This window comes from Bufo bufo, chromosome 1, assembly GCF_905171765.1.
Source record: "Bufo bufo chromosome 1, aBufBuf1.1, whole genome shotgun sequence".
NCBI classification, from domain to species: domain Eukaryota; kingdom Metazoa; phylum Chordata; class Amphibia; order Anura; family Bufonidae; genus Bufo; species Bufo bufo.
This window is the reverse complement of record NC_053389.1, coordinates 290,990,925-291,015,352: the sequence shown is the minus strand read 5'-3', so window position 1 is coordinate 291,015,352 and position 24,428 is coordinate 290,990,925. Positions and strand designations below refer to the sequence as shown.

General features: G+C 46.2%; 1 protein-coding gene across 2 annotated transcripts; it reads right to left on the bottom strand.

Moving 5' to 3' along the window:
- Window positions 1-416: 416 nt before the first annotated feature.
- On the bottom strand, window positions 417-24,042 carry DCTN4 (dynactin subunit 4). 2 transcript variants are annotated; one of them, XM_040440461.1, is made up of 14 exons: window positions 23,870-24,042; window positions 18,838-18,908; window positions 17,177-17,355; window positions 15,382-15,425; window positions 13,140-13,247; window positions 10,109-10,129; window positions 9,452-9,525; window positions 8,227-8,339; window positions 7,752-7,861; window positions 7,579-7,652; window positions 6,331-6,385; window positions 4,813-4,920; window positions 4,212-4,309; window positions 417-1,044 (listed from the first exon to the last, which is right to left on the bottom strand). In XM_040440461.1, exons 1-14 carry the CDS (start codon window positions 24,002-24,004, stop codon window positions 822-824), a joined length of 1,413 nt encoding a protein of 470 aa, XP_040296395.1. In that variant the 5' UTR covers window positions 24,005-24,042; the 3' UTR covers window positions 417-821. The 2 variants fall into 2 exon arrangements, with proteins under 2 accessions (XP_040296395.1, XP_040296404.1); XM_040440470.1 differs by lacking the exon at window positions 10,109-10,129.
- Between the last annotated feature and the right edge of the window lie 386 nt (window positions 24,043-24,428).

The following is a 24,428-nucleotide window of genomic DNA, read 5'->3' as shown; positions in this document are numbered from 1 at the left end:
CATTTTCAGTAAATTGCCAAGATTACAAACAGTGACATCTGCAGGCTACAAAAAGGATTGCAACCACACTAATGAGGGAAAATAAATGGACTCTACTAAAGCAGTGATTCCTAACTGTAATGCCATGGGAAATCCCTGGAAAAATGGTTCCACTGCCCCCACTTCTACCTCCGGGAACCCCAGTAGAGATATATTGTTCTAAAAATGTAACTGTAATGGCTTCATCAAAAACAACTGCAGCTCAGGACCAATACGTTGTTATACTATCAGCAGAGATGTGTCACACATTTACTAAGTTTCCTATGCAGACTCTCAGATGTGTTAGAGGGTCTCCTACATTACGTGTCTGTATTTCATACTTAACTTGTCCTCCGGTGATAGAGAGGTTTTCAGAGTTGGGCAAAAAAAAAATTTGCTACAAATCTTGGTGGTCATCTCGTGCCAATTACTGCTAAGGCCAGTGACTGGCTGCAATGTTCATGTGGGTATATGGGCACATCACCGCTACAGCCAAGGTAACAGACACCAATGGGGAGGACTGGAGCAGCGGCACAGGAAGAGTAGGTGAATGAATGCTTCTTTCATTGTTTCACCACATTTCCCCGATTGGGCAAATTTTTGCCCGACTCAGACAACCCCTTTAAGGGGATCACAGAGAGACAATACGTGCATTCCCACAAATTACTACCTCATAGGCACAATCTGTCCAAAAACTTCCCAGAACAAATGCATTAAGCAGCTTTTTCTCCGCACTTGGTCTCCAGGTGGAAACGACCATGCGGCCTAGTAACCTGTTCCTGTGCAGGAACCAGTACAACTGTTTATGGGGCGGCAGAAACCACAGGCCCCAGGTCAAGCTCCACGTGGTGAGTCAGCCACACAGCCTCAGAGCTGGATTCATTGTCTTCTGTTGGTCGGATAGGGCTGGGCTGGTTTCTGAAGTCGTGCTTGAGTTTAAAGCTCACAATCACCTTTCCTTTCTCTTGAAGAGGAGTTACCTTTATGAACACTCCTACTTTATTAGCCTTCCTGAACGCGACGACGCTGCGGGAGAGATTAAACTGTTAGTAGAAGACTAGAGAGCATGTAGAAATACCCCTTTGAGATGACCGCCCAAAATTTTAGAGGGGTGGTCCTCTCAAAGAGGTGGCCAATATATCATCAATATGGAAGAATTAAAAATCGGTCACAGAAAAATCTGGTCTAGTTGGGTGGTGGTCTCTGGGAGAGGTTTCACAGCAGTTAAAAGTGAAATTCCAATTTGGAGCCGCAGGAAATGTTATATTAGGGAATTGCTCCCACTTGTAAGTGATAGCATATCTCAGACCTTTGGGAACCCCACCGATCCTGTAGATGGATACGTCACAGCACCGGGTTCGTGCAGTGTTCTAAGCTTGTACAGAGGCACTACACTGTGCAGGGAAAACCTAGGACAGGTCCCTGCACTGCATCCCCTACATTCTCAGGGTTCGTGGAGGTCCCAGAGGTCAGACGGCCATTGATCAGAAAGTGGTGGCAAAACCTAGCAAGAAGCCATCACTTTATAAAACGGGAATATCCCTTTACCATCTAAGTATTTTACTTAACAACCGCTTCTGTCGCCATCAGACTGTGATCCACAAGAGAGCAGTAGGAAGTAGACATGATCTGCCTGGGCTGCAATAATTCCTAAGATGATCCAATAATTCGGAAGTTACAGTAGTAGAAAGATTAAAGGGGTATTCTGGGCAGAGAAAACTCTTCACTGTAGAACACATATGCTACAACTAAAGCACCTATAGTGTCCCCTCACTGCTGCTATAGGACGCCCTGCCTGGGGAGGAGGAGATAAACAGCCACTATAATGGTACAATTGATGGGACAATTCAGCAGACGATTGATGGGAAGGAACCTTTTCTTCCCGGTATTAGCCTGCTCGTAAGTGGAGGAGACCTCTGTATTTGCATGCAGTGATCGCCAATGCCATTGCTCTTCCCCATACCAGTGATGGGCAAATTGCGGCTCTCCAGCTGTAAAACTACAAATCCCATCATGCCCTGCTGTAGGCTGATAGCTGTAGGCAGACTGGGTATACTGGGAGTTGTAGTTTTACAACAGCTGGAGAGCCGCAGTTTGCCCATCCCTGCCCCATACAGACTCGTGGTTTGCTGGGAACAAAGCGCGTTTACACAGCACGATCTGCTGCCGGCAAATGGCGATTTAGGCGCTTGCTCAAATGATTCAATTACCCGATGAACAAACGTTTTGCTCATTCATAGGATAATTGATAGCACCTTTACACCGCCAGATAATCGCCAACGAGTGTTCCTATGAACGCTTGTTAGCAATTACCTGCAGATTCTCGGCCCTTTAGTGCTTCACTTGTATCATACGTATTCAACAACATTTCTTTGCCTCGAATATGCCTTAAAGTGGTTCTAAATGAAAGACAACACAGATAGGGGTGTGCCAATCTATAAATACACTGCTCAAAAAAATAAAGGGAACACAAAAATAACACATCCTAGATCTGAATTAATTAAATATTCTTCTGAAATACTTTGTTCTTTACATAGTTGAATGTGCTGACAACAAAATCACACCAAAATAAGAAAATGGAAATCAAATTTTTCAACCCATGGAGGTCTGGATTTGGAGTCACACTCAAAATTAAAGTGGAAAAACACACTACAGACTGATCCAACTTTGATGTAATGTCCTTAAAACAAGTCAAAATGAGGCTCAGTAGTGTGTTTGGTCTCCACGTCCCTGTATGACCTCCCTACAACACCTGTGCATGCTCCTGATGAGGTGGCGGACGGTCTCCTGAGGGATCTCCTCCCAGATCTAAACTAAAGCATCTGCCAACTCCTGGACAGTCTGTGGTGCAACGTGACGTTGGTGGATAGAGCGAGACGTGATGTCCCAGATGTGCTCAATTGGATTCAGGTCTGGGGAACGGGCGGGTCAGTCCATAGCATCAATGCCTTCGTCTTGCAGGAACTGCTGACACACTCCAGCCACATGAGGTCTAGCATTGTCTTGCATTAGGAGGAACCCAGGGCCAACCGCACCAGCATATGGTCTCACAAGGGGTCTGAGGATCTCATCTCGGTACCTAATGGCAGTCAGGATACCTCTGGCGAGCACATGGAGGGCTGTGCGGCCCTCCAAAGAAATGCCACCCCACACCATTACTGACCCAATGCCAAACCGGTCATGCTGGAGGATGTTGCAGGCAGCAGAACGTTCTCCACGACGTCTCCAGAATCTGTCACGTCTGTCACATGTGCTCAGTGTGAACCTGCTTTCATCTGTGAAGAGCACAGGGCGCCAGTGGCGAATTTGCCAATCTTGGTGTTCTCTGGCAAATGCCAAACGTCGGGCCCTCATATCACCCTCATGGAGTCTGTTTCTGACCGTTTGAGCAGACACATGCACATTTGTGGCCTGCTGGAGGTCATTTTGCAGGGCTCTGGCAGTGCTCCTCCTGTTCCTCCTTGCACAAAGGCGGAGGTAGCGGTCCTGCTGCTGGGTTGTTGCCCTCCTACGGCCTCATCCACGTCTCCTGATGTACTGGCCTGTCTCCTGGTAGCGCCTCCATGCTCTGGACACTACGCTGACAGACACAGCAAACCTTCTTGCCACAGCTCGCATTGATGTGCCATCCTGGATAAGCTGCACTACCTGAGCCACTTGTGTGGGTTGTAGACTCCGTCTCATGCTACCACTAGAGTGAAAGCACCGCCAGCATTCAAAAGTGACCAAAACATCAGCCAGGAAGCATAGGAAGTGAGAAGTGGTCTGTGGTCACCACCTGCAGAACCACTCCTTTATTGGGGGTGTCTTGCTAATTGCCTATAATTTCCACCTGTTGTCTATCCCATTTGCACAACAGCATGTGAAATTGATTGTCACTCAGTGTTGCTTCCTAAGTGGACAGTTTGATTTCACAGAAGTGTGATTGACTTGCAGTTACATTGTGTTGTTTAAGTGTTCCCTTTATTTTTTTGAGCAGTGTATATACACTTGCATATTTTCACCAACACAAAATACAAGAGGAATTGCTTGTCAATTATTCTCCAGAAAATCCCCAAATTAGGATTTGAAACATGGAAAATGCATCCTAATGGCCGTCGAATCACATGAAAAAAAATGCTGACCTCTATTCACAAATATCCGTACACAAAAACCGAATACATCGAGGGTAAGGAAATAAAAAAGGGACTTACTCTGGGTCATCCTGGAAATTCTGTGGTTCTGCCAGTTCATCATATTCTGCAGTGGCATCTTTCCCAGCGAGTACCAGCTCCTTGGTGGGTACAATCACCTGGAATAAAAGTCATTGACACTGGACTTCCATGGAAATAGAAGATCACAACAAAAGCAAAAAAAACACCCCCTCCTTCAAGGCCACGCCCCTTATTGCCTTGGTCACGCCCCTAAATGCAAACATGGTCTTGATTTTAATACCGTTTTGTTCAAGTATCTACAGAATAAAGAAGGACAGATCGCAACTGATGGAGTATTAAGGGTACGGCCATGTGGCGAATTATGTTGCAAAAATATCTGCCGCAGATTTTAATGCAAACTCAGAACGTGTTGCATGTGGATTTACTGTGGATTTTACCCCTGTATTACAAAGAGTGGAATCTGCACCATAAATTGACATGCTGCGGATTGAAAACACCCACCAACACGTCAAGTTATGAACGAATTCCATCAATTTTCACAGCGCAAATTTTTATAGGTTTGGGAAGTAAAGAGCACATGAAAAGAGGCTCCTGGCACACAGTGTATAACACATGATACATGAGAGGGGTCATGCTCTACCTTGGCAGTGCTGTTAACATCATGGGGATCTCCTTCTTCGCAGGGCATGAGCGTCACATGGGTAAGGTTCTCCACAGGGTTAGTCAGCGTCAGCAATACCTGGCTCTCCTGCAACAGGATTCAATACACAATATAAAATGGAGGGGGCTGAACTGGTACCATATACACCCAACAGGGCCTTGCCTTGTTAAACAGCAGGATAAACCCTATTAGGACAGGCATAAAGCCTGGTAGGGTTGATCCTGCTAATTAAAATGGTACCCGTCAGTTATAGCATTCCAGAATTTTTTTTTTATAATTCTGTATGCTAATGAGGGAGTTGGGGGCAGGGCTTTGCATAAAGAATACAAATCTCTTTCCTCATGACCACCACAAGGTAGGTATCATTTTAATCATGAAGATCAAACCTACCAGGCAGTATGCCCGATTTAGTAGGGCTGTTCCTGCTGACGGATGTGCTTTAAAGGGGTTTCCGGTTTTCTCGTAATGTTGACCTATGCTCAGGATAGGCCATCAATATCAGACTGGTGGGGGACCAACTCCCAGCATCCCTGTCGATCAGCTACTTGAAGAGACCGCAGCACTTATGCAAGCAACGTGCTCTCTTCACGGATTACCTGCTCGCCATCGAAAATGAAGAGGCCGTGCGGTGTAATTACAGCTTCTCTGTTCCAATGTAAAATACATTGCTAAGCTGATCGGCGGGGGTGTCAGGAGTCAGACCCCCGCCTATCTGATATTAATGACCTATCCTGAGGATAGGTCATAAATATGGGAAAACAGGAAACCCCTTTTATGGAGATGAGGATTGAGAAAGCAAAGTTTAAAGAAGACCTTTCACTAGAATAAAACATCTAAACTAACTATACAGACGTGTAGAGCGGCGACCAGGGATCCCCCTGCACTTACTGTTATCCCCGGGCGCCGCTCCGTTCTCCCGGTTTAGCCTCCGATATCTTCATAGTTAGGCTCCACCCAGGGGAACCTCCAGGCGTTTCTTTCTCCTATGCTGTAGCGCTGGCCAATCGCAGCGCTCAGCTCATAGCCTGAGAGAAGAAAAAAAACTCTCAGGCTATGAGCCGAGCGCTGCGATTGGCCAGTGCTACAGCATAGGAGAAAGAGATGCCGTCAGGTTCCCCTGGGTGGAGCCTAACTATGAAGTTACCGGAGGCTATACCGGGCGAACGGAGCGGCGCCCGGGGATAACAGTAAGTGCAGGGGGATCCCTGGTCGCCGCTCTACACGTCTGTATAGTTAGTTTAGATGTTTTATTCTGGTGAAAGGTCCTCTTTAAAGTGATAAAGGGATCAAAAATTCACAATTCCCTTAACAGTCTGAATTATCAGCATAAACTAACGTGAGAATGTCTGCTAAGCAATTCATAAGGAATCCCAAGCCTTGTAGTGAGGAGTCATATGTGCAGTTCTCGGCCACAGCCCTATTTAAAGGCAATATATTACAGGGACAGGTCTTCACACAACACACGTCATGAAATCAGGAATAAATTGTGACTCTCACCTTCATATGGCGTAGATTAGGAATGGACATAATTCTAACTTCAGGGATATAGCTCCTGCATTAAAACACAAAAATAACCCAGTCACATAGTGCAAGGATTCAATCGTTTCCTGTGGGCACAACTGTACGGCAGCCATGCAACTTTATTTTATACGAATGATTCCTCCGGAAATAATACATTCCGACTTCTTCCCTTCTATATCCTTCACATAAATCCTTGCACCAAGTAAACATAAGCACAGCTGTGAGGTGGAACGAACAGCAACACGCCCTTAATATGGAACAGCCACGAAAATCTGAAAATGTCACTTAACTGCTTGCACAATACGTCCACATCGTATTATGCTTGGCCCCGTCTGTGGAGCCCTAACATGTCTACGGCAAGCTTTTTTTCAGCCTCTCAAAATTCAGGATCCATTAGGCACACAACCACGTGCAATGGAACAAGGTGATTTATGGAATTTATGGATCCTATCCAGTAGTCCATTTTGTTCTTCTCTCCCCTGTCCTGGCTGTCTTCCTGATTCCGTGGAGTGGTGTGACTAATGGAGTCTGAATCTTGAGATCTTTATAAAAAAAAAAAGAAAAAAAGCCATCTGTGGACGTTTTATGCTCTAAAGCTACTTTCACGCTAGCGTTAATATTTTCTGGTATTGAGATCAGTCATAGGGTCTCAATACCGGAAATAAAAACGCTTCAAATATGTCCCTATTCATTGTCAATGGGGGAAAAAAACTTAACTGAACAGAACGGAATGCTCCAAAATGCATCCGTTCTGTTCTCATTCTCAGCATGCTGCGGTTTGCTTTATGTCCTGGGATGTGGAGCAAGAGGGATCATGACCCACAAGCCAAGTCAATGGGGACGGATCCATTTTCTCTGACACAATAGAAAACTGTTCCGTCCCCCATTTACTTTCAATGGGAGTTCATGACAGATCCGTCTTGGCGATGTTAAAGATAATACAACCGGATCCGTTCATGACGGATGCAGATGGTTGTATTATCAGTAACGGAAGCGTTTTTTGCTGAACCCTGCCGGATCCAGTAAAAACGCTAGTGTGAAAGTAGCCTAAGAAGAAGTGGGACCAGTCTGTGGAACCCTAATATGGGAGTAGAGGTGTGGACAATCTGGAGGAACCATACTGTGCAAGCAGTTTTACTTTTTTTTTTTTTTTAAAAAGACAAGTGATTTTTTTAGCTCCTGCACCAAGTTATTTCAGGTGTAAAGAGACGACAAGAGACTCACAGAGCCACCAGCTGGATCTTAAACTTTATAGAAGTTGGGTTGAACTCAGGCTTGCTCAGGTTATGTTCACATCTCTGGAAAAAAGTAGACAAAAAAGAAAAGCAATAAAAAATAAAAATAAAAAACACATAAGTGTGTAAAAGTGTAGATATTGCGATAATATTAGGACATACGCGGCATCGGAGAGAGCGCTTGATTAAGAGATGCTTGTGGCGAGGGTGAAGCTGGGAGGCACATATAGGCTGAAAGTCCGCTTGCAGCAGGCGCTGGTCCAGAGTGGTAACTATGAATGAGGAGAGGAAATATTTCAAATGAGAAGGGCAAAAAAAAATGTAAGCCTCATGCAAACACGACCATAGTTCTGATCCACATCAATCAGCATTTTTTGCGGATCACACGCAGACCCATTCATTTTGATGGGACCACAAAAAGTGTGGATAGCACCAGGATGTCATCCATGTGCTACCTGCATCCGTGTGTCTGTCCCCATTCTTGTTTGTTTTGCAGATAACAATTGCTACTTCTACTACTGGGACTGTAAAAAATGCAGCATGCACACGGCTGATATCTGTATTTTGTGCATCCGCGGGAGGACTAAGGCTTAGTTTGTAAACTAGTAACATAAGAAATGCATGGTGGTCTCATTACCTTCTGTAAGATTGATAGGGCGAGTATAATAGTCCTCGGGTAAAGGTTCCACTTCCTCTAATGCCTGCGCAGGTTCAATCTTTATCTCTCTCTGATCCTCACCTTCTTTAAGTCTGGAAACGGAAGATATTCTAGGTCAGCACTAGTCCAAGCAAGAAGGATAAAGGACAGATATGGAGTTATGGAAGTATTCCCTTCATACTGTGGTCACTACCAAGCTGCAGTCCAAAATGTCAGCCATTGTACAGACTTCTACATGATCAGGTGGTTATTCTCCTACTATTGGAGCTTGTCAGAAAATAAGTGCTTAACCCAAGAACAACAATCTAATCATCATAAACCCACAGGCCTTCTACTCCGCTGAATATCTCTGTGCATGTCTCATACCCCGAGGGTTTCTCACTGGTATTTCAGCAGCTTGTACTTTTCACTCACTCTATCCTGGTGAACTTGTGCTTGTACAAAGCAGCCAACATGAACGAGCAGATTGGCAGTGCAAAGCACAGGGGAAAGGCAGAGCAGCAGAGAGCCACTGAGGAGCAGAGAGACAGACTGCCTGAGACTCTCAAAAGACAATGCAGCTAGGCTGAGGTCACGTCACCAGACAGCCTGTAGGTTGACGTAATCTCCTTTGCCGCGATCAGAATTGACAGTTGGTTAACCACTGGTCTCCAAAACAATCCCAAAAATGTTCCTGATAAGCTGAAGTTGCTCGCTTTAGATAACCTATTTCCATAAGAGCTGTTTGGGTACATGGACATGAGAGGGGACGGACGTCCTGCTTTAGACCTTCCTTTTTTCAGCCAACGTCAAGAGACACACTGACACTTCTCCCAGCGATAACGTCTAACCCTGGGAAACCCACTACGTTCACTGTAGCCTAAAGGCACATTTACGTTCACCAACTCAGCAGGCAATTATCGGTAAAAAAATAAATTCTTCCTGGTCACTGACGAGCAGGCAGTTGAGGAAAGAGCTGCATTTAAATACAGCGATCCCCTCCACTGTATGGGGACGAGCGATGGCTACTGCCATTGCTCAGGCCTATACAGATTCATTGTATCTAGGTAGAAGATCGCTGTTCATACAGGACGATCTGGTGCCCAGAAACCATGATTCAGGTGTCCGCATCACCTAATGAACAGGCTCACTCATCAGGTGATCTGCTGCTTATCGGAAATGAGCGTTCACACTAATTTTCTTAATCAATGCCTAATTTACTTACGTCAGTCCGGCTAGAGGTGTAATAGGAACTCCGGGTCTTTGACGCTGAAGCCTTGTACCTCGCCCATATTTGTCCTGCAAAAATGCAATCAATTACGTTAGGGATGCAAAACCGGAAAACCAATAATACCACGTGAGAAAAGCTATGAAAAATGTAATGGGTATTAGGAGCGATAACATGCCGTGTGCTTAAGGCCTCATGCACACGACCGTTGTTTTATTCCGTGTCCGTTGTTCCGTTTTTCGTGAATTTCTGCGGACCCATTGACTTTCAATGGGTCTGTTGAAAACTCGGCTAATGCGCCGTTTGTCATCCTTGTCCGTGATCCGTGGTTCCAGTCCGTCAAAAAAATATAACCTGTCCTATTTTTTTTCACGGAAAACGGTTTGCGGATCCATTCACGTCAATGGGACCGTGAAAAAACGCGGAGGCACACAAGATTGTCATCCGTGTCCGCATCCGTTTTTTTCCTATCATTTGCATGGCAAACTTGACTTAGACTTTTTTTTACTTTCCTTTATGTCTGGTGATCCTCCAAAAATAAAAGGAAGACACACGGAACCCCATAACGGTCGTGTGCATGAGGCCTAATGCTGCTAGAATCTATGGATTGTGGGTGCACATGAATAGTCAGAGATGGGGAGGCCGGGAACTTACCGCCACATGAATAGTGTGTTGCTGGATCATATTCCCAACATTTACCAGTAGCAAGCAATTAAAGTAAAAAACAAGAGAGCAACAAACATTAGAGAGCAAGCAATAGTCTTCTGTACACACATAAAATACCTGGTTGGCCGGCTGGCTTTAACGGGATTCCATGGTGTACCAAGCAGAGCTGCAGTGTAACCGTCCTTTCAGCCAGATAGAACCATGATCACAGCTCACCTAACCCCTTAAAGACTGGGCCTATTTTCATCTCCACATTCCAATAGCCATAACGTCCACTCCATTCACACAGCCATATGAGGGACAAGATGCACTTTTTAAATGGCACCATTTAATTTACCATGTCTTGTATTGGAGAACAGGAAAAACTATTGTTTGTGGAGTAAAATAAAAACAACACAACCACCAAGGTTTTACATCACTGCGTTCACTGTGCGGAAAATATCCCAAAATGTCCTTTTCTGATAGCCATAATTTTTTTCGATTTCCGTCTACAGAGGTGTATGAGGGCTTGTTTTTGCGGAACGGCTGTAGTACCAATTTTCTGGTACATAACACTTTTGGACACTGTTATTCCAATTTTTTTTTTTTGGTGGGGGCGACAACTAAGAAAATGGTGAATCGTGTGTTTTTCAATTTCTTTCCAGTTATGGCGTTTAAAAATACTTTAATAGTTCAGATATTTTCTGATGCAGCAATACCCAATATGTTTATTTTTTTATTGTTTATATATTTTTATATGTAAAATTGGGAAAAGGGGACGATCTAAACTTTTATTATTTTGGTGTTTTTTTTCCCCAACTTTTTTGACTTCTTTAATAACTATTAGCCCCCTTAAGGGGCTAGAACCTGGGATCTTTTGATCCCTTGTCCTTTTCACCCTAACAGAGATCTATTATGGTGAATGACATTTTGACACGCTCCCTGATGAGTCGTGTCTCATGCACAACGTAGCAGGAAGCTTAAGGAACCTTCAGCAGCACCCAGGTTGTCATGGTAACTGAATGAAGCCCCGCAAATTCACTGTGGGCGCTCCAATTGGACGATAGTGGGAGCCGCATCCCTCTGCCTAACCTCACAGATGCTGCGATTGGTGCTGATCGCAGCATCTGAGCGGTTAAATAACGGGATTCGGCACGATCGCCATTCCCAGTCATTGCGGCCCACATAAATCATGTGATTAACAAGGAGTGCTTACACGGGCCAACGATTTTATATGAATGTTTGGTCATTTTCACCATGTAAAAGGGCATGGGAACATGGCAGCTGTCTGCGCCTCTACTGAGATAAGAGGTGCATTTCAAAGTACATCAGACGGCTAATGCTGCTGAGCTGTAATTACAGATAACGGCAATTCTCCGAGGATCACGACAATCTTTGTTGTCTATGATAATTGCTGCAGTCTCGCTGGGGTCTATGGAGGTGCTCCCTCTTCTCTGAAATCCAGAGTCTCAGATCTCAGTGGTTCCCTAAAGCGAGGAAAATCAATCGTCCCTTTTAGTATAACAACTACCTGAACCTGAGCTATTTACCAGGAGCTAGGGATCGACCGATTATCGGTTTTACCGATATTATCGGCCGATATTCAGGATTTTGACAGTTATCGGTATCGGCATCTATTTTGCCGATATACCGGTAACGTTTGGGGAACACAGAATGCGCTGCTCTCAGCGCTCTGTGTTCCCTCAGCAGCACAGGGGAGAAGGAAGCAGTGTCTCCCTCCCCCTGTGCTGCTGCTGCTGCCGCCAATGACAGGAGAGAAGACAAGAGAAGGGGAGGGGCTGTGGCCGCTGCGCCACCAATGAAGATAAGTCTTTCATTAATTCATATACAGGAGGCGGGAGCTGGCTGCAGAATCACATAGCCGGCTCCCGACCTCTATGAGCTGAAGCTGTGGACCGCGGTAGTTAACCCCTTAGGTGCCGCGGATCGCAGCTACCGCTCATAGAGGTCGGGAGCCGGCTATGTGATTCTGCAGCCAGCTCCCGCCTCCTGTATATGAATGAAAGACTTATCTTCATTGGTGGCGCAGTGCGCCCCCGCCCCCCCCCCCAAGCCCCCCAGTATTAATCATTGGTGGCGCAGTGCGCCCCCCACCCCTATCCCAATAGTAAAAACATTGGTGGCGCAGTGCGCCCCCCCACCCAGTATTAATCATTGGTGGCAGTGGCCACAGGATCCCCTCTCCCCTCCTCCTCCGATCGGAGCCCCAGCAGTGTAAGCCTGGGGCTCCGATCGGTTACCATGGCAGCCAGGACGCTATTGAAGCCCTGGCTGCCATGTTCAGCTCCATGCTGCTGTGTGCACAAAGCACAGAGCAGCAGGGACAGTGTGAGATCCTATTCACCCTAATAGAGATCTATCAGGGTGAATGGGACAAGGGTTCTAGTCCCTAAGGGGGCCAAAAGTTAGTAAAACAAAACAAAAAAAAAAAAATTTAAAAAAAAATATTAAAGTATAAATGAAAAAGATTAAAAAATAAAAATACACGTTAACAATAAACATATTAATTTTCAGCAGATTTGTGTAGGAAATTATTTTTTTCTCAAAAATGAAAATTCCCAGAATATCGGTATAAATTATCGGCTATCGGCCTGAAAGTTCACAAATTATCGGTATCGGCCCTAAAAAATCAATAATCGGTCGATCCCTACCAGGAGCCCAGCTGGTTATACCCACAGCAATACGATACGGGCAACGGTAATTCTGCCATCAAGTACATAAGGAAAGCGCAGAGTCCACCAGGACTAGAGCAGCTCTGTGTAACAGCCCTGAGCAGGAGACCCCCCCATCTCCTCCAAACACACACCCCAAGGAGACAATCCCTTTAACACTTAAAAGCAAACACACACCAGGACTATTTACAAGACTACACAGGGGTACAAAGAAAACAAAAAAAGCAAACCTCAGATTGTTCAGTTTTGTCCATTTCTGTAACTTTTTAAGTATGGATTTGTATCTGTGGCCGAACAAAATGGTGCAACAAGTTGTTTGCATCTTAGTTCAGTCATTTAGTACTTACAGAAAAAGCTAAAGGCATGTAGTTCCTACGTCGCACCAGCTTCTTGCGGTCACGTTCAATCTTTTCTTTTTGTGCCAGTTGCTGGTAATACTCCAACAGTTTGTTAATCTTGAGAAAGAAAGCACAAAACACATCAGCACTTTATATAGGTGGATCTCATGCAGATATTAGATCATACAAGGCCATTTGGAAGCATTTACTGAGAACTCCTGGTTGTCATGTGTTCCTGACCAGACCTATTCATTTAGGTGAGTGCCATGTAATACCACATTTGTGTGACTGCATTTAGCTTCACCCGGATATATTAGACGATCTCGATGGATATCAGTACATCTAATTGCTGTCGGTGAATAACGTCTAAGACTACTTTCACACTCGCGTTTTGTGCGGATCCGTCTGGTATCTGCACAGACGGATCCGCACCAATAATGCAAACGCTTGTATCCGACCTGACTTACATTGAAAGTCAATGGGGGACGGATCAGTTTTCAATTGCACCATATTGTGTCAGTGAAAACGGATGCGTCCCCATTGACTTACATTGTAAGTCTAGACGGATCCGTTTGGCTCCGCATAGTCAGACGGTCACAAAAACGATGCAAGGTGCGTTTTAGTGACCGTCTAAAAAACGCAACGGAGATGAAACGCAGCCAAAGTGATGCATTCTGAACGGATCCTTATCTATTCAGAATAAATTGGGGCTGAACTGATCCGTTTTGGGCCACTTGTCAGAGCCCTGAAACGGATCTCACAAGCGGACAGAGAAACGCCAGTGTGAAAGTAGCCTTAGTGGTAAATGACCTTATGGTTTCAGATTTGCAGACTGTGGCCCTGATTAATCATGCCTTCACTCCAGCATTCTGTTTTTACTTGCTGAAAGTGTTTTAATACCGCTCACTCCAGTTTAAAACAAAAACACAATCTCACTCCAGTAGGAAAAGTGGAGTAGCTTTTCTAGACAAAAGTGTTAGGCCCCTTTCACACAAGCGAGTTTTTCCGCACGGGTGCAATGCATGACGTGAACGCTCAGCACCCGCAGACCTGGCCCCATAGAAGTGTATGGGGCTTCAGTGAAAAACTCATTGTAATCCAAAAGCAAGTCCGGATGCAATTTGTTTTTCACTGATGGTGGCTAAGAGATGTTGTTTGTAAACCTTCAGTTTTTTATCATGCACGTGAAAAACGCATCAAAACACATTGCACCCACTTGGAAAAAAAATGAACAACTGAACGCAATCGCAGACAAAACTGACTGAACTTGCTTGCAAAATGGTGCGAGTTTCCCTGAAAGCATCCTGAACACATCCGGAGCCAATCCGTATAGTTCATGTGAAAGAGGCCTTAAAGGGCCCTTTATACTGCCCGATGATCAGGCAGATTATCGCTAATGAGCATAGGGACAAGCAATGGTATTAGTGGTTGCTTCCCCCCCCCCCCACCCCCCATACTGTGTAGGAGATATCTGCACGTAAATTCATCTTTCTCCTCCACTGACAAGTAAGGAACACAGGCTTCAAATATTGATTGTCTTTGCCCAACCTGACGCTGGGCGTGGAGTGACAGTTGCTGAGGTAGCCGTCTGGCAGCCCAGTGCGTATCATGCATGAGCCCTATTCTAATCATGGGGCACATGCATGATACTTGCTGGGCAACTCTCTGTGCAGTAGCGTCTCTCCACACCCAATGTCAAACCAGGCAGAAGAGCAATCCCGCACAACTCCTTAGGCTGGCTACACACATTAGATAGCTCGTGCAAAGCTAGGTTCAGGCATGTTAAAATTCAATATCCCCAATTCTCCTTTCCCCTGAAATCTGCTGTCGAGGGAGAGCTAGGACACCTCCATACACATTAGACAGTCTGTGGCCCCATACACCAATATTCATCTCATGCAATGTTTCCCAACCTGTGGCTCTTTAGCTGCTGAAAAACTACAACTCCCATCATGATCGGAAATTGCAGTTTTGCAACAGCTGGAGAGCCACAGGCTTGAGATGACGGACCACCTTTAAGCTATAATGCTTTATTGTTATTCACTTGTCAGATTTTGCTGTTTTATGGCATAGGACTGTTAAAAGAAGCCATTTTATTTCTGTGAGCTCGGTTCTCCGTAAGTTTGGCTTTTTTCAATACTTTGCAGCCCCATACAGAGTAAAGAACACACTTGGCTTCTAAGGGTACTGGAGCATTTGCTCTGGGCCAGTGTGTGGCACGTTCTGTACTAGACACCGTGCCTTTACTTACCCTCTGGGTGTGTGGATTCTCAGGCTCCTGCCAACCACCGCTGGCTGCAAAATAGAAGCAAAAAGATTTTACTAAAGGGTAAGAAAGGAAGTGATGAAGGGAAGAGAACGCCAGACAAACGTATGCTCAAGAAAGCATGTGATATATATTTGGCTTTGGTTTGGTAAAGACATCTGATATACCCCTGGAATTCTGTTCTCTGTGTGTGTGGAGCAGCAGGAGGCCTCAGAATAAGAAGCAAGACTATCCCAAGATAAACACTAAATACAGAAGATAGACAAAAAAATATTAAAACAAACCCCCCCCCTCCGCCAAACCTGTGTCTGGATGTAAGACATCCAGCCCCTGAACCTGTCTGCAGTAGGACAGATCATTAAAGGGTTATCCACCCTTTAGATGTCCTATCCTCGGGTCCAACATTCAGCACCCCCACCGATCAGCTATTTCCAGAAGGCGGTGGAAACCTAAGGCCTCTTTCACTCCAGCGAGTTTTTCGGCATGGTTGCAATGTGTGATGCGAATGCATAGCACCAGCACTGAATCCGGACCCATTCACTTCAATGGGGCTGTGTACATGAGCGTTGGTTTTCACGCATCACTTGTGTGTTGCGTGAAAAATCGCAGCAGGTTCTATATTCTGCGTTTTTTCCCTCAACGCTGGCCCCATAGAAGTGAAGGGGGCGCGTGAAAAACGCATCGCATCCGTATCGTTTGTGTGCAAGAGTCCTTAGGCTAGTAGACAAGCGAGTTTAATATGCCACACGCATAAAGTTTCTCAATGATTTATAATGCTGTCCCTGCTAGACCTCTACCTACTGAGGCCACTATATCATAACAATTCAGTAGCTCCGGGGTCTAGCAGGAACACACAGCGTTATAATTCATTATAATGCTGTGAAATCCTGGCAGATCATGCTTACACACACACCACATTTCTTGCACTGAACTCGCTTGTCTATTACCAACAGGCACAGGACTTAAAGGGGTTGTGCCATTAAGACAACATATACCCTATTCTGTGGATAGGGGGATAAGTGTCTGACTGACAGGAATTTGACTGGTTATGAGAATGGGGGCTCGTGCTTCCCAGTTTGGAGGGAGCGGAGGTCACGCATGTGTGCTGCCGCGCCATTCAGCTCTATGGCGACTGCTGGGGATATCCCAGCGCTTGTGCTTGGCCATCTCTGCTCCACTGGAGCAACTAATATCCATGCATGTCTGCTGCTTCATTCAAATGGGGGGCATGGGCCCTCCATTCTCATAAATGACGGGGACACCTTGTCTTAATGGGAATCCCCTTTTAAAGATGCAGGGTGCACTTACACAACCCACTGACTTCGATGGGTCCATGGCCCACATGTTGCAGGTAAAGGGGATTTTCATCTTCATACTCACTTGGGTTCCGACTCTGTTCTCCAACAAACCAGCAGTAATATGCATTGAGAGGACTCCTGAGCTCATTCCCATAATACTGATGAATCGAGGAGGAGTCCTCCTCTTGCATTTTACTGCAGTATGAATACAAGAGAGTAGAAAGATAAAAATGACATAACAGGACTGGGCGTCTCTTACACTATACAGCCCTGACTCTAGCTTGGGGGGGGTTTCGAGGTGACATATTCCCTTTAAGTATAGGACATGTCCTGTCTTTTGCGGTGCGGCCGCACAGATGCAATACCAGGCACAGCAGCATGTCAGGGGTACTGTGATAAAGGGACACCGTGCTCTAGGCACAAGGGGACGGTAATAACAGCCCACCTTTAATAGGACACGATAACATATTTACCACACTCACCCACTGACTTGTCTGCCATCCCAACATCTCTGGAGGTCCAGCGGCAGAAGCCACAAGCGAGATAATAGGCTTTCTTCATGGTTGTTTTGGCCGGGTCATCAGGAAGTGGAGCTGGGATGCTTGTCGCCCGGGTGGAGAGCGTGTGCATACAGCACGGGCAGTCAAAGCAGTTGGCACATCTGCGCAGAGAGAGAACATCGGCGCTCAGTCTAGTACTGCTACCAGTGAGTTTCAGGGACTATCTTTTTACATCCTTGTAAGAACTGCATGACTTTCAAGTGTTTTTCATGTTTTCTTTTAGGCTTCCTCCAATTCCTATAAAGAAGCTGATGGGAAAAACACCAAAAAGCACGATACCCCTAAAATTGTGTGCAGCCTAAGGAGACCAACTCATCAAGGTAACACCCCAGTATTAAAATGGGCTCCTGGAACCGCCGTGATCTACAGAAGATTCCTGCAGCACCACAAATACTACATGATGTCCATTCGGGCAAAGTGTTCGGATGATTTGAAACTTTCAAAAATATTCTTGTTTTCAAATCCTCACTATTTTCAAGATCTCTGGATGCTGTCAGTGAATGGAAACATTTCAGTAATTAAAAGGAGTTTGATGACCTACCCTAGGACAGACTGATTGGTGGAGGTCAGATATTGGCACAGGAACTACACAGTGGGCAGAGAAGAAAGCAGAAGGTTCTGCCCACCATGTATGGCCTTGTCAGGGTTCTGGAGCTCAGCTCTCCTTAGCTACAGTACACCATCCCTGGAAACTACTCCATGGACGGAGCTTTCTCTCCTACTGTATAGTTTATGGCATCAGTGGCTACCCGGAAACAGCTGCCTGGTATCAGACCCCCAGTGCTCCAATATTGATGACCTACCCCGAGGACAGGCCATTAATATCAGGGGGGAAAAAAAGCTTTCAAGTGGGAATAATTGTCTGATTGGCAGGGGTCCAACCACTGGGGCCTCTGCCAATTACAAGAATGAAGGTCCATGCTGCCCCGTTTAAATGAAGCAGTGGGTCACTCATGCAGGCCGACACTTCATACAGCTCTATGGAATTTGCCAAACGTTTGTACTCCGCCAGTCTCAGATGGTCCTGGCAGTCAGACCCACAACGATCAGAAAAAATATGGCATATCCTAGCAATATCACATCACTTTCTATGTTAGGAATAACCCTTTAGTGTCTTCCGTGCCGGGCTATGATCACTTGAACTTGTAGGCCTATGGCCCCGAGGGAGTTTTTGATGACATTTCCTCCTTCAGTAGTGTTATCATGAGGACCTGGTGGTGTTCACATAACTCAAAGCACGAATGATGCCGATATCTCTTGTATTTGGATCCAGACAAGGTCTCCATGAGAACACTGCACCTGATGGAAATAAGATCATCATCAGAATGTCTCAGTAGTGCAGCCTCGGGTTTTAGGCCTGTGGACTCATGTGATCATACCTCTACATGAAAATTATATATTAACTTCAACTAAACTGCCACAAATAACTAGAATGAAATACACAATGCTACCTAGAAGCCTTCAGTCACATAAAGCCTAGGTGTGTGGACTACGCCCTACCCCAATTATACAAAGACGCTACATAAAGGAGACGCGAAGAAGGAAAGTCACGGGAAGATAGAAGGTAAAATGGAATATCAAACCTGTTCTTCTTCAGCTTGGCCTCGGCCGATGGCATGTTCTCTAAGCAGCTGGGACAATAGTGAGAGTCGACCTGAAGGACAGAATGAGAAAAATATGAACGATCTATTACAGTGAAACGGGTCAGCAAGGAAGCGCCCCTCAGACATGGCCGATTTACCCTTACCAGTGCCCGCTAATCACCTCTTTTGTCCCTCAATTTGGAGCAGGTGAGGTTTAAAAAAAAAAAAAACAGGTGCCGATTTGTCAAGAGGTGTCACCTGACAGGCTGTCCTGGATAGTCAAGTGAGAAGAACATGCCAATTTCTATACAGTTCTCTGAAGCTGGACACTCATGGACGCCAGACATATCATCCATCCGTCACAGTCTGATTATGGGATCACCTGACCCAAACTCATCATAATGATTTATGAAGTCGCGAGTTCCTGCCTGTCCGCAGGTCTGCTGTACTGTACTCACATAATGCTGTACAGTAGCAGGACCTCACAGCGTTATAAATCCGGATGATGCTGCGAGTTCCTGCCTGTCCGCAGTTCTGCTGTACTATACTCACATAATGCCGTACAGTAGCAGGACCTCACAGCGTTATAAATACGGATGATGCTGCGAGTTCCTGCCTGTCCGCAGGTCTGCTGTACTATACTCACATAATGCCGTACAGTAGCAGGAACTCACAGCGTTATAAATCATGATGATGCTGCTGCGAGTTCCTGCCTGTCCACAGGTCTGCTGTACTATACTCACATAATGCTGTACAGTAGCAGGAACTCACAGCGTTATAAATCCGGATGATGCTGCTGCGAGTTCCTGCCTGTCCGCAGGTCTGCTGTACTATACTCACATAATGCCGTACAGTAGCAGGAACTCACAGCATTATAAATCCGGATGATGCTGCGAGTTCCTGCCTATCCTCAGGTCTGCTGTTCTGTACTCACATAATGCCGTACAGTAGCAGGACCTCACAGCGTTATAAATCCAGATGATGCTGCTGCGAGTTCCTGCCTGTCCGCAGGTCTGCTGTACTATACTCACATAATGCCGTACAGTAGCAGGACCTCACAGCGTTATAAATCCGGATGATGCTGCGGGTTCCTGCCTGTCCGCAGGTCTGCTGTACTATACTCACATAATGCCGTACAGCAGCAGGACCTCACAGCGTTATAAATCCGGATGATGCTGCGAGTTCCTGCCTGTCCGCAGGTCTGCTGTACTATACTCACATAATGCTGTACAGTAGCAGGAACTCACAGCGTTATAAATCATGATGATGCTGCTGCGAGTTCCTGCCTGTCCGCAGGTCTGCTGTACTATACTCACATAATGCCGTACAGTAGCAGGAACTCACAGCATTATAAATCCGGATGATGCTGCGAGTTCCTGCCTATCCTCAGGTCTGCTGTTCTGTACTCACATAATGCCGTACAGTAGCAGGACCTCACAGCGTTATAAATCCAGATGATGCTGCTGCGAGTTCCTGCCTGTCCGCAGGTCTGCTGTACTATACTCACATAATGCTGTACAGTAGCAGGAACTCACAGCGTTATAAATCCGGATGATGCTGCTGCGAGTTCCTGCCTGTCCGCAGGTCTGCTGTACTATACTCACATAATGCCGTACAGTAGCAGGAACTCACAGCATTATAAATCCGGATGATGCTGCGAGTTCCTGCCTATCCTCAGGTCTGCTGTTCTGTACTCACATAATGCCGTACAGTAGCAGGACCTCACAGCGTTATAAATCCAGATGATGCTGCTGCGAGTTCCTGCCTGTCCGCAGGTCTGCTGTACTATACTCACATAATGCCGTACAGTAGCAGGACCTCACAGCGTTATAAATCCGGATGATGCTGCGGGTTCCTGCCTGTCCGCAGGTCTGCTGTACTATACTCACATAATGCCGTACAGCAGCAGGACCTCACAGCGTTATAAATCCGGATGATGCTGCGAGTTCCTGCCTGTCCGCAGGTCTGCTGTACTATACTCACATAATGCTGTACAGTAGCAGGAACTCACAGCGTTATAAATCCGGATGATGCTGCTGCGAGTTCCTGCCTGTCCGCAGGTCTGCTGTACTATACTCACATAATGCCGTACAGTAGCAGGAACTCACAGCATTATAAATCCGGATGATGCTGCGAGTTCCTGCCTATCCTCAGGTCTGCTGTTCTGTACTCACATAATGCCGTACAGTAGCAGGACCTCACAGCGTTATAAATCCGGATGATGCTGCGAGTTCCTGCCTGTCCGCAGGTCTGCTGTACTGTACTCACATAATGCCGTACAGTAGCAGGACCTCACAGCGTTATAAATCATGATGATGCTGCGAGTTCCTGCCTGTCCGCAGGTTTGCTGTACTATACTCACATAATGCCGTACAGTAGCAGGACCTCACAGCGTTATAAATCCGGATGATGCTGCGAGTTCCTGCCTGTCCGCAGGTTTGCTGTACTAAACTCACATAATGCCGTACAGTAGCAGGACCTCACAGCGTTATAAATCCGGATGATGCTGCGAGTTCCTGCCTGTCCGCAGTTCTGCTGTACTATACTCACATAATGCCGTACAGTAGCAGGACCTCACAGCGTTATAAATCCGGATGATGCTGCGAGTTCCTGCCTGTCCGCAGGTCTGCTGTACTATACTCACATAATGCCGTACAGCAGCAGGACCTCACAGCGTTATAAATCCGGATGATGCTGCGAGTTCCTGCCTGTCCGCAGGTCTGCTGTACTATACTCACATAATGCTGTACAGTAGCAGGAACTCACAGCGTTATAAATCATGATGATGCTGCTGCGAGTTCCTGCCTGTCCACAGGTCTGCTGTACTATACTCACATAATGCTGTACAGTAGCAGGAACTCACAGCATTATAAATCATGATGATGCTGCTGCGAGTTCCTGCCTGTCCACAGGTCTGCTGTACTGTACTCACATAATGCCGTACAGTAGCAGGACCTCACAGCATTATAAATCATGATGATGCTGTGAGTTCAGGGTCAGTAGTGTTCAGTCAAGGAAATGTAACCGCCACAAGCAGCATGGACTGAACACATTCATGTGAAATTACAGCTTTAAGGGGGTCACTAGGTCACTAGATAGGTCAATATAAGATCATGGGGGACCCAACACCCAGTGGTTTTTTTTGGCCAGTCGTTGGCACTGGATGCTATACAGTGGATGGAGCCGGAAGCCCAAGGTTCTGTCCAATGTGTATTGGCTGTGTCGGGGTACTGCAACTCAGCGGTATGCCAGTGCCGCAGACTACACAGTAGACGCAGCTTCCAGTCCACTGTATAGTTTCTGGTGCCAGCAGATGCCCAAAACAGCTGATCGGCGGGGGGCCGGGTGTCAGACCCCCACCAATCTGACACTGATGACCTATTCTGTAGATGGGCTATCAATACCTAAGTATCAGTAAAAACACAGCGAGGCTGAACGTGGAGCCTTTAATACAAGTTCTAACAATGCACTCACAGGAATCTCACCTCCTGACATCTGTTTTATTACCGTAAATACTTGTGTTTCCCACAAAATAACAAGGAACCGCAATGTGTTGCTCCTCTGCTATTCCTCCTGGACATGTATGAATGAATAAGGGTCCATTCACACGGACATCGGCGATGTGCATTCCGCATTTTGCGGACCGCACATCGCCGGCACTTAATAGAAAATTGCGAATATTGTCCGCAATTGTGGACAAGAATAGGACATGTTCTATTTTTTTCGGGAACGGAATTGCGGACATAGAAACAAATGGGTCCGGAAATTGCGGACGTGTGAATGGACCTTAAAGGTTGTTTTATCAATGGGGTGTGTCCTTGCCCACTAAGGAACACACCAATTAGTATTGATAGTGTCAGATACAGCCCGTCAGTCGTCGACTAAGGCTACTTTCACACCTGCGTTCGGTGCGGATCCGTCTCGATTCAAGGGATAGAGGCAGCAGGTGAGCTGGATACTGTCCAAAATTTGGATCCGTCTTGTATCTGCTTATACATTAGACTTTTTTTTTTTAAGAATAATGCAAAGTCAAAACGGATCTGTCCAGACTTCTATTGAAAGTCAATGGGGACGGATCCGTTTTAAATTGCACCATATTGTGTCAGTGAAAACGGATCGGTCCCCATTGACTTATATTGCAAGTCCGTTTGGCTCCGTTTCGTCAGGCGGACATCTGACGCATTCTGAACTGATCCTTATCCATTCAGAATGAATTGGGGATGAACTGATCCGTTTGGGGCCGCTTGTCAGAGCCCTGAAACGGATCTCACAGGCGGACCCAGAAACGCCAGTGTGAAAGTAGCCTTACTTGTACCTTCCCAGGAGGGATAATAGAGGGACCGGATAAGAGAATGCTAAGAAAAGAGGCTGTTCATGGGAATACAAGTATTTGCTAGAGCCTAACCAAGCTGCCCATAAATATTAATGGCGGTTCTATAGATCCAGCCACAATCTTATGGGGGAGACAGGTGGCGGGATGTTGGCCTCTCGGGCCAAGGGGGCATACTAATGGGGAATTCAGATTACTGTACAGCCCCAAAATGAAAATCAGAAGAGCAAGCTCTATTCAAACTGGGAGACAGCAGGGAATTATGGGAGATTTCAGCTCCAAAGCCTGTCTGACCGGGCTATGACAAAACAAGCTCATCAAACTGATGACCCAGGATGCCAAAAACGGCAGCTATAATACGGTTCCTGTGAGGGGAGAAAGGGGTCTCCTCTATCAGACAGGAAGCTGTTACTACACTAGGCCCGAGACCACGGCCTTTCCTAGAAAATGAAGCCTGGGACCGATGCTGCATCATCCCAGCCTGTGTGACAGCAAATGACAGGCAGCCAGCCAATCGGCACTCAGGACTTTCCGACAAACAACCAATCACAGCGCGAACCAGGCCCCAAGTAAGGTGGGACTATCTGACTGACAGCCGATATCACCCAATCAGAACCAAGGCTGGGCGGTTTCCTGCCAATCTATTGGACGGTATCAGTATAACGATACCGGATTAAAGAAGGCTGCTGAAGGGCGATTTACCTCGTGAGAGACGCATTCTAGGGAGCGGAGCTCGCTGCAGTACCGGCAGAAGTACAGCTGTGATAAAGGAGCTCGGATTTCCTTTTCGCCGTGAACCAAGTACAAGACTCTCTCCAGCTGCAGTAGAGACGCCATTTTGCGAAGTACCCCTCCCTCGAGGTCACGTGACCAGGGCGGCTCTAGCGCCTTGAACTCTGGTTACGCAATACCTCTAGATCACGTGATATCAGTTTGATGCTGACTCTGCAGGATGTAAACGTGTATGACAGTATATTGATGTGAACGGCTACATGCACGCATCAGCATTCCTCTCAAAGAAGGAAGAGGGACACTATGTGCGACGGGAAATATTTCCCGCTCTAGGCCACGCCTCTAACTCCGCCCAAAACATAACTAAACACCTAATCCCACCCAGTCCACTGTCCCCTAAATGCCCCCACATAGTAATTATTCCCCCTTCATGCCACCTCCTCCATTTGATCGCGCTGACTGGATGCTTAGGACAGGACCTGTGAGATGTCATCATGCTGGAGCTCAGGTCCTGTCCTGTCCACTCTGC